This window comes from Peromyscus leucopus, chromosome 19 (assembly GCF_004664715.2).
Source record: "Peromyscus leucopus breed LL Stock chromosome 19, UCI_PerLeu_2.1, whole genome shotgun sequence".
Taxonomy (NCBI): domain Eukaryota; kingdom Metazoa; phylum Chordata; class Mammalia; order Rodentia; family Cricetidae; genus Peromyscus; species Peromyscus leucopus.
Genome location: NC_051079.1, coordinates 26,106,357 through 26,121,727, shown reverse-complemented (window position 1 = coordinate 26,121,727; position 15,371 = coordinate 26,106,357). Strand labels below are relative to the sequence as shown.

General features: G+C 42.9%; 1 protein-coding gene across 1 annotated transcript; it reads right to left on the bottom strand.

Moving 5' to 3' along the window:
* Positions 1 to 1,693: 1,693 nt before the first annotated feature.
* On the bottom strand, positions 1,694 to 15,343 carry Ik (IK cytokine). Its single transcript, XM_028886730.2, has 20 exons — positions 15,203 to 15,343; positions 14,204 to 14,270; positions 11,483 to 11,575; positions 10,639 to 10,698; positions 10,144 to 10,311; positions 9,658 to 9,772; positions 9,098 to 9,168; positions 8,949 to 8,995; positions 7,791 to 7,954; positions 6,849 to 6,957; positions 5,851 to 5,890; positions 5,497 to 5,722; positions 5,245 to 5,263; positions 4,322 to 4,400; positions 3,707 to 3,787; positions 3,469 to 3,526; positions 2,519 to 2,607; positions 2,228 to 2,336; positions 2,017 to 2,051; positions 1,694 to 1,929 (listed from the first exon to the last, which is right to left on the bottom strand). Exons 1-20 carry the CDS (start codon positions 15,216 to 15,218, stop codon positions 1,902 to 1,904), a joined length of 1,674 nt encoding a protein of 557 aa, XP_028742563.1. The 5' UTR covers positions 15,219 to 15,343; the 3' UTR covers positions 1,694 to 1,901.
* Between the last annotated feature and the right edge of the window lie 28 nt (positions 15,344 to 15,371).

Below are 15,371 nucleotides of genomic sequence, written 5' to 3'. Positions count from 1 at the left end.
AACTGTCTATAACTCCAATTCCAGGGGATCTCAGACAGACATACATTCAGGCAAAACACCAATCAATGCTCATAAAATAAAAATAAATAAATTATTGCCCGATACTGGTGGCGCACACCTTTAGTCCCAGCACTTGAGGAGACAGAAACAGGCAGATCTCCAAGGTGGAGGTCAGCCTGGTCTCCAGAGCAAGTTCCAGGACAGCCAGGGCTACACAGAGAAATCCTGTCTGAGAAAAAAAAAAAGTGAACATGAGGTGAGGTTAAGGGTTATCTGCAGAGTGATTCGAGAGTTAGAGTACTTGTAGAAACAATATTAAATTAGCAGCCAAACCTCAGATCTTGCTTTTATTGATTCTGGGTATCCATATGAATCATGTCTCTGACCTTTTTCCTAATTAGAACTGTGGCCTACAACCATAGGACCAAGGCATCATTTGCCTAAAAGCCATTCTAGGACTGTTGAACAGTCCATTTTCTACTTCTTAAGCACTACTGGCAAAGCTGGGTTCCTCAAAAAGCTCTTTCCCACAGCTGGGGCTTTAGCTTAGCAGTAGTGTTTGTCTAGTATGCAATGCCAGCAAAACAAAATGCCCTTTCCTATCAGGATGAAGATGATCAAAGTCAGTAACAGCTTAGTCACATCCTAACGTCCCCTGGATCTGGTGAAACCACAGTTGGGCTCAGTATTCAGCCAGAAAAAGTGGAGATCCTAAATGAACACCAGATTAAAGTGCTGGCAAAGAGCAGAAAGGAGACACAGTAGGCCCCCCTAGGCTTTAGCAAACTTCTTAGGGTGAAGGACACCAAAACCTTTTGGACCAGGATAAACCAGTTTTACCCTCAAGGAATCCCCATCTCACCCCTCATTAGTCCCTGACTTGAGGAGGCCTTGAGTTGAATTTAGCACTAACGCTCCCCGCTAAGGGCATAAACTCATAAAAGGCTTTGGTTTCCACAAGTGGTTTTTATTAATACAGCTTCACTAAGAGCTCAATCCTATGTAGCCTTGACATTAGTCTAGCAGCCAATCAGGATGATCTTAGTCCCCAGAGAATCTCTACTTTCAGACTAGGACTCCAAATAGAACTAAGTCTGGCCATTCAACTGGACATCTCTCTTACCCATCAGAGACTCATTTTTCCCTTCTCTCCTGGAAACTGGACTAGTAAACATCTTAACTGTCTAGGAACCTAAAATCAATGCAGGAAACACAGAGAGACTATTTTATTGAATGAAAAAGAGGAAGGAGGACATGCCTGCTCCTAGGTATGGGGGAAGAGATTTATTATAGATATGAGGGAGAGCACAGCCAGAGTATCTGGAAGGGTCCAGACTGAACATGGCCCTAAACTGGGCCACATGAGGAGGGTGGGAAAAGGGGGAAGAGGGACAGAGGATAACCTGAAGCAGCAGCCAACAGGCCAAAAGGGGCACATAACCAAAATGGCTGGTTTGTATAGGAATCAGAGAAGCTGGGAGAAGAAAAAGCCCAGCCTAGGCCCTGGGCTAGAGTTTAGGGTAGGGGGTTGGGTATGCCAGCCAAAAGGACCCTGTAGCAGGTAGGGACTGAAGTATGCTGGGAGAACCTGGCAACCAGTATCAGCTCTGATATGTTAATAGGCACCTGAGTTGAGACCTAACATTCATTCAACTACAGGAACTATCTTCTTCAAAAAAGAGTGCCCAACACAGAAAAGAAGACAGCGGGTTTAACTAATTTTAATGGAACATGTTGGGCATGGTGCTGCATGCCATTAATCTTAGCACTTGGGAGACAGATCTATAAACAGTTATACAATAAAGATTTATAAACATTCACAAAGAAAAACCATTTGCCACCTTTTTAGGAATTGTAGAAACAACCAACAGAACAGCCGTGTGGTGACGGTTGGAACTAGATTAGTACTTTGGTCTTTTCACTTCAACCCTGAAATCAAAGGAGAAGTAGATCAGCAAAGGACCAGACACTGAACAATTCTCCCCAGGCCCAACGAGAAAAGGCAATGCTGCTCACCCATCAGCTTCCATCTTCTTCCTCTTCTCAATGATCTGTACAAGAACAGTAGTAGTTTATATGCATGCTGCTAGTCTAAATCTAAGTCCACCTGAAGCCCAAAAGTGACCTCTCTCAATTTCCACGGCTGCCCACCCTGCCTGTTCCTGAATCTATTAGTAAGTGTCTCTTCTCAACTGAAACCCTGCCACCTAAGAAAGAGTCCACTAACCGCACTTATTTTCTTCCACTGGCGATCAAGCTCTGCCTTGTCATTGGTTTCTTTGAAGCGTCTGGTTTTCCGTCCTTCAGACATCTTGATACCATACTGGAATGCAGCCCTGAAAAGGATCATTGTGGGAAGAAGGCATTAGAGGTCTCATAGCAGTAGGAAGATTTTCTTAAAGGGCTCTGTGGGCAAAGTACCTATCTGGAAACACTGCAGTTAAGACTACAGCCTCTAACCCAACATGGGCTAGTCCACCAAACGCCACATCCTCATTCTCTGCCCGTATTTACTCACTTGGGCAAAGCCTCCTTGTTGTTCATATACTCGCTATATTCCTCCTGAGTATCAAAGTCCCAGCGGCCTAAGGGACCCTTCTTGTTACCCTGTGGTAGAGCAGATGGGAAGGAAGCGCTATCAGTGGAAAGGAATTTTCTCTGAACAAAACCAAATACCCACAATCCACAATAATAATCCACCAGTAATAAATCTTACCCTAATAAATAATGTTTCCTATGTACTTACATTATACACATTACTCTGGACACTAATTCTTACAAATTACACCTTAATTCTTACAAAAATTCTTAAATAAGAATTATATTTCTATTTTTTATGATGTAGAAACAAAGGCAGTTGTAAACAGGGAAAAAACATGGCAAGGTCACAACACTAGCAGATGGCAAAGACAAAACAAAACAAGGCTCCAAGATTAAACCATGTTCTTGGGTATGTGGCTCAGCAGTAGAGCACTTGCCCAACATGTGTGAAACCCTAAGTTGGATCCCAAGGACAACAGAAAACAAGAAGTTTCTCTTAGCCCAGGATGTACTCAGTGGCAGAGTACTTGCCTAGCATGCAAAGGTTCCTGGGTTCAATCTCCAGCAGTGAAAAATAAATAAAAATTTCTTTTATCTGAGCATGGTAGTGCACACCCGTCATTTATAATCTCAGCACTAGAGACATGAAGGCAGGAGGATCAAGAGTTTAAAGTCATCCTCAGCTACATATCCAGCCTGGGCTACAAGATCCTGTCTCAAAAACAAACAAACAAAAACAAAACAAAGCAAACAGCAACAATAACAACAAAAAACATGTTCTTAACCAATCACTTCAGGAGAGAACTGACTCCTGCAAGTTGTCCTCTGACCTCCATATTCATGCCATGGAACATATTAAATAAATAAAAAATAAAACATTACTGATCAAAGGTCCCCAACATCCTTAAACACCCTTTAACGTCATACCTGGTCCATTTTGCTATAATCTACCTCTTCATCACTATCGACAGCCATGTCATCCATCCTAAAGAGAAACAGAAGTTAGATGCTTTAGATCCATAGTACTGTATTTTATTCAGAAACCCACCAGATAAGCATCTCAGAACTAAATAGAAGAATTCACCCAAATAGAAAGTACCTTAGTTAACAGGTCAAATTTAAATCTCATAATCACCCCAACCTCCCTGACTTAGGCCTCACTTACGTGGCTGGATAGCATTCTGCATAACTATTGGACATGCCAAAGAAATCACCCAGCTGCTTCTTGTCTTCAGGCTTCTTCAACATAAATGCTATGTTAAAAAAAATTCCATCACTTGCAGAAAAGATTAGGTAGAGGTAACAGAGGCTAGAGGTATCAACATGAACATTTCAGAAACTAGCTGTAAACTTGAACTGGTTCTCTAGTTGATACAAAGCATGATTTCATCCCAGCTAACACACAGCATAAAAGAAAGAGAGCCGGGCGGTGGTGTCTCACGCCTTTAATCCCAGCACTTGGGAGACAGAGCCAGGTGGATCTCTGTGAGTTCGAGGCCAGCCTGGTCTACAGAGCGAGATCCAGGACAGGCACCAAAGCTACACAGAGAAAGCAAAAAAAAAGAGAGAGAGAGAGAGAAGAAAAAGAAGAGAAGAGAGAGAGAGAAAAAAGAAAGAAAGAAAGAAAGCAAAGCCAGAGAAACAACTGGAGTTGGAAAGAAAATGGCTCAACCCAGGAACAGCCCATGCCATAATCGCAACACTCAAAAGACAGAGGTGCCGTCTCAATATAAATAAGAAAAATAATTAAAGTCCAGGAAGAAATACAATAAAAGGATATGATTCAGTGCCTTCCCAACCAGCAGACCCAGCAAATTTTTCATTGATGGACTTGATCAACTCTTTGGCAGATCCAGGTCCTGGAAGAAAAGACAACTCTGTTTGGACTTGAACTGATGTTTTTACAACCTCCTCCCACTAACCTGATTCCAGCTTTAAAAATGTTTGTATGAAGCTCACAAGAGCTAACAGGTTAACAGTTAACAGGTAAGAACCCTTGCTGCCAAGCCCAACAACCTGAGTTCAATTCCAGGAACCAACGGGGTGGAAGGAGAGAGCCAACTCCTAAAAAGTGACTTTAGACCTCCATAGGTATGTCCTAGCACACCCAAGTCCAGATAATACATACCCACGCACCCACACACACCCCACATACACACACACACACACACACACACACACACACACACACACACCACCCACAACTACCCACACCCACACACCCACATACACACACACACCAAATAAGTAAATATGGTAGTTTTCTGTTTTTTAGGTTTTTGTTTGCACTTGAGACAGTCTCACTATGCAGCCCAGGCTGACCTAGAACTCTGGAGTTTAGGCTAGCCTTGAACTCCTGATCTCACCTCAGCCTCCAGAATGCTGAGATTATAGGTTGAATACAACCACATCTTGCTAATTAAAACATTTTTAAAACAAAGGAACCCTTTTATCTATCAAAATTTTAACCAAACTCCAACTAATGAGCTACTCTGGCAAACAATAAGATCTCTAGAACACTGTATACTCAGCCTCACCTCAAAACCCTGTGTGCCCCCCAAGTCCATAAATTAAGAGATGGTTCTTATGAGAGCCCCAAACTAGGCGGTCCCCAGATGCCACCTTCATCAGCTTAGAGCAGCAGGGTTCTGTGAGGAGAGCAGGACGGCTAGGGCAGTGCACGATGCCACTGGTACAACCCACCTTTGTCAACATCCACGGGCTGGAAACAGAAACAGAAGTGAGGGTCATTATGAGGACTTTCCATTCATCTCTCCCTCACATCTGGATCAATTCCCTAATCCACTTCTGTCCCATTTCCATGATGGTTCCCACCCTAGGTTAGTTACTGCTGTGAAACCACAAGGCTGCTGAGGAGGAAAGGGTCCTGCTCCTGGCTAGAATGCATTTCTAGGGGCAGTTTTCACAGCCTGATACCAAGGGTCCACATCTCACCTCATCATCCACTTTTGGCTTCTCAAAGTAGCTGTGCCTTTTCTTTTCTTCCTCTCGCTCCCGCTCCCTGTCTCGCTCCCGGTCTCGCTCCCGCTCCCGGTCTCGCTCTCGCTCCCGGTCTCTGTCGCGTTCCCGATCGCGTTCCCGTTCCCGGTATCTCTCCCGCTCCTTGTCCCGAGGTGTCTTGGTTGTGGAGGGAACATAATCCCCAATGTCTTCAAAAATGCTGGGAAAAACAAGTATCACTAGTTGCTAACACTGTACATATTCATGCTGGCCGTTTCTCCAGAAGGGCTAAAGACAAGAAACACACAAACTCTCTTGCTCACAGATGCACGGGACTGGGATACATACTTCATGTCTGCCTCAGGAGGTTTCTTTTCTTCCAGTTTTCCTGCAATGGAAAGAGCCTGTCTCAGTCCTTTCTAATTTTTTTTTTTTTTTTTTTTTTTTTTTTTTTTTTTTTTATTTCTTTTCTTATTTTTAAAAATTTTATATATTAGAAAAAAAAAAAAAAAAAAAAGAAAAAAAAAAAAGGTGAGCTGGAGAGATGGCTCAGTGGTTAAGAGCACTGGCTGTTCTTCCAGAGGTCCTGAGTTCAATTCCCAGCAACCACATGGTGGCTCACAACCATCTGTAATGAGATCTGGTGCCCTCTTCTGGCCTGCAGGGACACATGCAGGCAGAATACTGTATACATAATAAATAAATAAATCTTAAAAAAAAAAAAAAGGTGAGCCATGGTAGCACACATCTTTAACCCCAGCATTCAGGAGTATAGACAGGCAAGCTCTGAGTTCAAGGCCAGCCTGGTCTACATATGGAGTTCCAGGGTAGTCAGGACTACATAGAGAGACCCTATCTTAAAAAAATAAATAAATAAAAATTTTTATGCATATGGGTGTTTTGCCAATATGAATGTCTGTGCACCACATACGTGCCTAGTACACTCGGAGGCCATAAGAGGGTGCTGGATCCCCTAGATCTGAGTTCCAGATGGTTGTGAGCAACTCTAAGAGTGATGGGAATCAAGCCTGGATGTTCTTTACTGCTGAGCCTCTCCAGTGGCCCCAGTGCCTTTTTAACCATCTGCTCTTTAGAATGGACAAAACTTCCCAGTCTACTTGGCAATTCAAACCCAACCAATGGGCTCTGAGTGGGTCAAGCAGATTTGGGCACACTCATCTTGCCCCAGTGTTCCATTTCATCATTTTCCTTTGTTGTCTAGAAGTCAGCCAATGTCTACAAGACAGGCTTCAAGAGAGCTTGGTTTCACGACCAAATGCCCCCCCCCCCCCCCCCCCCCCCCCCCCCCCCCAAGAGTAAGGTTTCCTTCCCTTCCCATCAGGTACCTTTATCCTTCTTCTTGAGCTTCTTGTTCCGGGTGCCCTGCCTCAGGTATGACAAAATCTGGGTGAGCTTGCTGATAACAATGTCATTTGTAGTCAGTGTAGTCTGGGCCTGGAAAACCCAAGGAGCAAGAATAATATCCCTCTGAGCAGGACTCTCACAGCCTATTATCAATTCACTTAAATTCAAGGACAAGTTACACACAGTTGTTATCTAGGAAGATGACGTGTAAGAGGGCAGCAATGAAGGGACACTCCAAACAGATGAAAGGGTGTGGAAAAAAGCCCTGATCAAAAAGTGCAAATAACACATTCAAGAAACCTAAGAGACCTGGAGAACAAATAGGGAGGCATGTTGGAAAAGGCTACAAAGTCCAACTGTTGCAGGGGCTCACAGACTTTTTACTCTGAACCCCAAAATCAAGAAACCACAGAAAACTTTCTACATAGTGGTGAAACAAAAATTTGTACTTATAAAACATCACCTTAGTCATGTGTAAAATGCATTAATGGAATCTAGAGCAGAAAGATTCAGATAATGGATGTTAAAAGAGTACAAGGTTTATTTGGTGGAATATTCTAAAATTATGGTAGTGGCTATACAATTTGGTGAATATGATAAAACTATTTGTTGAAGTGGAAACTAAAAGGGTAGATTACATGCCATGTGAATTACATCTCAATAAAAAAAAATACACTGGACAGGAGTGGGAAAAATAACCAATCTTTTAATAGCTCCAGTAAGAAATTGTGGTTTAGACAAGAATATTGCTGGTGGAGAGGAATGGATTCAACTGAGACTGAGGAGATTTTTAAAAAAAGAACAGAACATGAGGAGATTTTTCAAAAAAAGAACAGAACATGAGGATACCGTGGATGAGGAACAGGACAAGGGCAAAGCAGATTTGAAGATGTATGACAGGTTCTTAGAACTTGACTACTCACCTCCATGGTGGGGCAATCAGCCTTGCTGCGGATAAGAGTGGTGGGGATATCCGTGTCTGCATACTCATCATCCAGGTCTACCACATAGGCCATCCGGCCTGGTAAGAACAGCTCATTTCGCTCATATGATTTACTCTTGAAAAGCATTCGATACACATTTCGGCCTACACAACAGGAAAGATTAACAAACAGCCAATGAGAAACTTCTATTGTTACAGCAGTCATTTACTAATTACCTCCTCTGTCCCAGCACCAGGCCAAGCGCTATTTGTGCTCTGCTACACCAAATCTTCAAACAACCCTATGCTGTGAGAAACGGGCATTAATACTTTTTACCGATTAAGAATACTAACGCTTACAGGCAGTGGTGGGCACACCTTTGAGCACTTAGGAGGAGAGGCAGACGGATCTCAGTGGGTTCAAGGCCAGTCTGGTCTACAGGGCTAGTTCCAGGCCAGCCAGGGCTACACAAAGAAACTCTGTCTCAAAAAATAAATTAAATAAGTAAATAAAAATCCACCTGTCTCCAGGCCCCCAGCCCTGAGATTACAGGAGTGTGCCACCATATTCAGTTCCTACACACGTGTTCTGGCATCAACGCAGGTCCTCCTGCTTGTACTTGCAAAACAACACTGAATTATCTTGAGTCTTCCATACTACCTTCTTTTTTGCTATTTTACATTCAGCTTTTAAAAAATTAATTGGCTTTATTCTTTCACTTACTATTTACTTCAGATGGGAGTCTCATGCAGTCAAGAGTGACCCAACTCTTGATTATCCTCCCAAATGCTGAGGTATGCACCACCATACTATCAGCTAGTTTGGGTCTTTTGAAGCAGGGTCTTGCTGTGTACCCAATGCTGGCCTTTAACTGGCAATCCTCCTGCCTCAGCCACATGAGTTCTAAGACTAGAAGCATGCAGCATCACCCCCAACCCATCCTACCTTCTTTGATGCATACATATCAAAGACCTGAAAAGGCTTCCGGTCTAACTAAGGAGACATAAATGACATGGAAAATAATCCATGTCTGAGTTCTATAAGACTATTTTATAGGAGAAATCTGGTTTAGGGGCAAAAAGAAGAAAGTATATCCTAGTGTTATCATATTCCTTACAATCCACCTAAAATGCAATCACTACTATAGAAACTACTCACCAAGTCGTGTTTTAAATTCAATTTTGTTTTCGGGATCCTCATCTTTCCTGAAAACAAAAGAAGAAAACAACGTTGGGGGGGACGCTAAAATGTGTTCCACCTTAGGTGTCCTCTTCTAAACTTTCAAGCCCTCACTGCTATTTACTCACTTGGTTTCCTTTTGGGGCTTTTCCATGAGTTCCTCTTCCTCTTTCTCTTTGCTGGCAATCTCAGCGCGTACCTAATGAAGTTCAGGAGTGTACAAAGAATGAGGTGAGGGATCTGGGCCCTTAATCACACCAGGGAATTGGAACATATCCCCAAGGAATTCGTACTAACAGAAAGATGAGCAGCCACTAGTTCTACTGACGGGCCACCTTTAATTCGACTGCCAACTAAATGGTCTAGATCACCACGTCTTTCACCTCATAAAGGTCCAAACATGAACATTCAACACAAGTAGTTCTCTCCACCTCTATAAAGAGAACTCACCTTTTGTTTTTTTTTGTTTTTTTTTTTTGTTTTTTTTTTTTTTTTTTTTTTTTTGGTTTTTCGAGACAGGGTTTCTCTGTGTAGCTTTGCGCCTTTCCTTGGACTCACTCTGTAGCCCAGGCTGGCCTTGATCTCACAGAGATCCGCCTGGCTCTGCCTCCCGAGTGCTGGGATTAAAGGCGTGCGCCAACACAGCCCGGCTTTTTTTGTTTTTTTTTTTTTTTTTGGGAGAACTCACCTTTTGAAGCAAAGCAAAATCCAAGCCTTTCACCAAATGGGTGTGTTCCATATCACCACCCAAGAATTTGGACTCCTGAATCAACTGTCTTCTCTTCTCTGCAGCTGATTTGTCCCTGAATAAAAGAATGAAAGAGCCTTATTGAAACAGTCTTTTGGGGCTAGAGAGATGGCTCAGTGGTTAAGAGCACTGGCTGCTCTTCCAGAGGTCCTGAGTTCAATTCCCAGCAACCATATGGTGGCTCACCGCCACCTGTAAGGAGATCTGGTTCCCTCTTCTGGCCTGCAGGTAAACATGCAGGCAGAACACTGTATACATAATAAAAAATAAAAAAATAAAAATAAAAAACCAGTCTTTTTGAATGACAAATTCCTTCTAAAATGTCTGGAGCGTGCTCCAGAGTAGGTTAAACTGTAAGAAACATTTATAGTGTGACTATGTCTCTGATAGGATGAAAATGGGCCTTCGGATCCCTGCAGTACTCACGCCTCAGCAGTGGGGCCCACAGCCCGATAGTTGGCTGTGGTACTAATCAGCTCAGTTTCTTCATAATCTTTGTTCACACCATCTCTCCGTTCCTTGGCACGGTCCCGGTATTTCTCTGCAAGTTCTCTCTCTCTCTCAATTTCTTGTTGGCGTAGCTTGGCATAATAACTGTGACCAGAGAAAGAGAGTATGTAAGGCTTACCAGCTTCTATCTCCAGGTCAACACAACTGTTGCTGTTTTCCTATAACTTCAAGTAGCTCTCAATGGTGAAAACCAGGCTTGTCTTTATAGAACTCCCAGTCACCTCTTGATGGTCCTCAACATGAGAAATTCAGTTTCTTCCAACTCAGATTTGTTTTTGACTACTACCCCTGCCCTTTCATAAACATACTTTCACAGTAGGGAACTCCATCTGTTACTAGAGAACTCCTCGACTCCTTTCCTCACAAACAGTGCCCACCTTACAAAGCAATCATCTTCTACCATCCCTTTACCTTTTCTTTTTCCTCCTTCGTGCAGCTGGGTCCTCATCCTCATTGTACTCTCTTGGCATCCTAGAAGACACAAGAAACTCACTCTTAGTAAAATAATGCTCCATCCCTGAAAACCCACAAGGCCTGAAGGATGTATAAGAGGTTGAAAGAATAGGATCATAAGTTCAAGACCAGTCTACACTACATGGTAAATTCCAGTCAAGCCTAGACAATGTCTCAAAGAGAGGGGGGGGGGGGGGGACAGCCAGTATTGATGGCACACACCTTTGAGCTCAGTACTCAGGAGAGAGAGGAAAGCAGATCTCTATGAATTCAAGGCCAACCTTGTCTACACAGTGAATTTTAGGCTAGCCATAGCTACACAGTCAGGCCATTCTTAGTAAAAGAGAAAAAGGAAAGGAAAAACAACACAACACAAAAACCAGTATTGATCAAGAAATCATATTATCAATATCTATATCTCTCGAACTTTAAAAAGCATCATCAACATCTAATTGACAGTAACATTAAGACATCACCTAAAAAACCTGCTGTAGAGCATGAGTCTACAAGGTAACAACAGGCCTAGAAATCTGACCATTTGTACCGGCAGTGACTCTATTACAAGTATCCATAAGGGAACAATAAGAATCCAGAGCATCTCAGTCATCACTGAAACTTCAGTCTTTATGAGAAAAAAAAAATCAGAAACAGAGGCTTTAAAAGAGGACTGGCTAAATGATCAAAAAGCCAAAGCTACAAAAAAGTGAAAAAAAAAAAAAAAAAAAAAAGGACTGGCTTTCAAAAACCTACCGAATTCAAGTTCCACAGAAATGGACAGAGAGGAAGGAGGAAGACTACTTACTCATGGTGACGTGATTTTGAAGGTGGTGCAGAAGTAGGTGCAGCCCTTGGGGTCATGAGAAGTTTCCTGAAGTCTTCATTGGTAAGTTTTGATCTATAAAGAAATTGCAAAGATTTTTAAAATTAGAAGCCAATATGAAATAGAAAAGAGACCTGTAAACACATGGTTAACTTTACTAAAACAAGGGAAATGCAAATGAAAGCAGACAGGACACTTTCAAAACGTTACTGTTAACTACTAGAAGTTTGAATTTTTGTTTTTTTGAGACACAGTTTCTTTGTGTAGCCCTGGCTGTCCTGGAATTCACTCTGTAGACTGGCCTGGACTCATGTTAAGTACTAGAAGTTTAAATTTTGGGTTTTTTTTTTTTGTGTTGTTTTGTTTGTTTGCTTATTTATTTATTTGTTTTTCTTTCATCAGCTTGATACAGTATAAATTCTTATCCTAATAGTGAAATGTTTCACTAAAGCTTGCCCAGTGATTGGGTAAAACCAAAACTTATTATAAGCCACAGGCATCCCAGGGTCCCCCCTGCTAGGTAGCCTCTCTGGATATGTGGGTTGCAATCTGATTGTCCTTTGCTTTATATCTAGTATCCACTTATGAGTGAGTACATACTATGTTTGTTGAGTCTGGGTTACCTCACTCAGGATGATATTTTCTAGTTCCATCCATTTGCCTGCAAATTTCATGCTGTCATTGTTTTTCTCTGCTGAGTAATACTCCATTGTGTATATGTACCACATTTTCTTAATCCATCCTTCAGTTGACGGGCATCTAGGTTGTTTCCAGGTTCTGGCTATTATGAATAATGCTGCTATGAACATAGTTGAGCATGTATCTTTGTGGGATGATTGAGCATTCCTTGGGTATATGCCCAAAAGTGGTATGGCTGGGTCTTGAGATAGATCAATTCCCAATTTTCTGAGAAACTGCCATACTGATTTCCACAGTGGTTGTACAAGTTTGCACTCCCACCAACAGTGGAGGAGTGTTCCTTTTGCTCCGCATCCTCTCCAACATAGACTGTCGTTAGTGTTTTTGATCATAGCCATTCTGACAGGTGTAAGGTGGTATCTCAGAGTCATTTTGATTTGCATTTCTCTGATGATTAAGGATGATGAGCATTTCTTTGAATGTCTTTCAGCCATTTGAGATTCTTCTTTTGAGATTTCTCTGTTTAGCTCTACAGCCCATTTTTTAATTGTATTGTTCAGTATTTTGATGTCTAGTTTCTTGAGTTCTTTATATACTTTGGAGATCAGTTTTTTGAGACAGAGTTTCTCTGTGTTGCTCTGGCTGTCCTGAAATTCACTCTGTAGACCACCCTGGCCTCAAACTCAGATTTGCCTGCCTCTGCCTCCCAAGTGCTGGGATTAAAGGTGTGTGTGACCACCATCCAGCTTAGAAGTTTTATCGAATCAAATGTGAGTGAAATTTTGGAACAAGGATACTCTCATACAGTTGCAGGAATGCTGGAATGGGAGCTTAATTCTTTACTAAAACTGGGAATACAATAAAGGACAAGGCTTAGTAAAAAATGGACTTGCTGGTCATGGTGGCGAATGCTGGAAACAATGAGACAAAGGACCGCTAATCTGAAGCAAACCTGGGCTATACCTAAAGGGCCAGGGCCTAGCTCATTTATAAGGCCCTAGATTCAATCCCCAGCATTACAAAAAAAAAAGAAAGAAAAATGGGATTCTTGGGTTACAGTGTGGGAACACACACCTATAATCCAGCACTTGAGAGGCTGAGACAGGAGGATGATTAGACTGAAGTGTGTCTCAAATAAATAAGTAAAAAATTTTTAAAAAATAAGATACGGTAGTTCATGGCTGCAATCTCAACACTCAGGAGACTTGAGGGAGGAAGAATGCTAAGTGTTCCATGTCATCCTGGGATCAAGTGTGACTCTATCTCTAAAAGAAAAGAGGGCTGGGGAGTGAGCTGGATGAGTGCAGTGCCTGCCTTGCAAGCCCAACCACCTAAATTCAGGTCTCCAGAACCCACATAAGAGCTGTGCACAGCAGTACAAGTGTCTGCAGTATTAGCCCGACCCTTATCAGGAGACAGGAGAATCATCAGAAGCTTGCAGAACTAGCAATCTTGCTGCCAGCAGGGAACAAAAGACACCCTATCTCAAAACAAGGTGGACGATGAACACCTACACCCATAGTCATCCTCTGATCTTCACATGTGCACCCACTCACACACTCAAAGTAATAATAAATACGGAAGTGATTGAGATTGGAGGTTACAAAAGACAATTTTACTCTCATTTCCAATGCTTAATTTTCACCAGGAAAAATTTCTATATATGTAATAAAGCAACACAAACACTAGATTTTTTTCCCTGCCATAATTTCTCTTCTAATAATCTTACATAGTGTTCCTGATTCACAAAGTTCAGAGATAAATGGTCCAAACTTTTTACTTTTCTTTTTTTTGGTTCATAATCACAACTTTACTAAAAAACAGACACCCAAAGCAATCATTCTGTGTAAACTACAAAATTAAGCATAACTACACTATCTTGGTAAGGTAAGTGAACTTATGATAAAGCTTTCTGTGGGAAAACAAATTTAGCATGGGCATAGATTAGCGTTTTCCTCTCAATAAGCCACCTTCTATGAACTTTTGGACCATTCTTACCAACAAAATATTCAGAATTCTTTCACTATCCCTACATTCCTCTTGCTCATTGCTCAAAATACTCACTGGTGGAAGGAATGAGGATCGTCCACATCGTGGCCATCTGGGGCCAAAGGGTTGGAAAAGGGCTCACCTTAAGTTAAAGAAAAGAAAAGTTGACATTAATCACTCGCTTTTGTTTCTGGAGACAGGGTTTCTCTGTGTAGCAGCCCTGCTGTCCTGGAACTCGCTTTGTAGTCTGGCCTCGAACTCACTGGGATCCACAGCCCGGCTTCATTCATGCCTCGTTTAATGTGTGAGTTCCGTGCAGAAACTGGCAATTATAAAAACGAGCAAAAGAGAAGACAAGAAAGGCGCAGCGGTTACGCAGTAAGCGGTTCCGATGAAATGGGAGGGCTACAAGAAGCTATGCAATCAGAAGCTGGGGGCGGTGGCTGACACCTGGAAACCCAGCCCAAGGGAGACTGAGGCAGCAAGGGCCGCCAAGAGTTCAAGGCCAGTTTGGGCGACACAATCAGACTATCTCAAAAAGACACCAGCGAAAGTGCCGTTTGTAGTGGCCCACGCCTGTCACCCCAGGTCTTGAGCAGTGGAGACAGAAGGATCAAGAGTTCGAAACCCGTCCAGGTTCGAGCTTCCGTCTCACTTGGGGAAAGAAAAAGTTATAAAGAGGGGTTTTCCCAAACGAAGTGGAGAATTAACAAAAAAAAAAAAAATTTCAAGAGATCGCTTCTAAACCTCTACATGAAAGAGCCCAGCATCCGGTAATCCCAGCTAGTCGGGATTCTGAGGTTTGCCTGACAGCGAAGCGAGCCCCTCCCCTCCCAGGTCAAATAAACAAACCAAGTCCCCGAAAGGGAGGCACAGCTACGGGTCACTAAGGAGGGAGGAGGGAGGTGGGACAGCCTGACAAATTCAAAACGCCGCTCCCCGCCGGAGGAACGAAACTCGGGGGCAGCTCGGCCGGGCCCCTCCTGAAGACGAATGGCCGGCGCGGCCCCAACCGTACACGACACCTGGCAGAAACCCCTAGTCCGACTGGCGAAGGGAGAATGGCTGACTTACTGTCTCGTTCTGGCATTTTGGCCGCGGTCTCCCAAAGCCGGCAATCGTGAAGCCTCCTCCACAAAACAACAGCGCCCACCTTCCTCCCACAGTGCACCGCGAAAACTCGCCACCGCGCTTTGCGTTCCGGGCCTTCCGGCCTCCTTAGCGCCGTGCCGCACCGCCGCTA

Coding starts and splice junctions, on each gene's coding strand:
- Ik (XM_028886730.2), bottom strand. Junction 5,891..6,848: donor GCTCAAGAAGAAGGATAAAG/GTACCTGATGGG, acceptor TTTCCATTGCAG/GAAAACTGGAAGAAAAGAAA. Junction 2,052..2,227: donor AGTGGAAGAAAATAAGTGCG/GTTAGTGGACTC, acceptor GTTCTTGTACAG/ATCATTGAGAAGAGGAAGAA.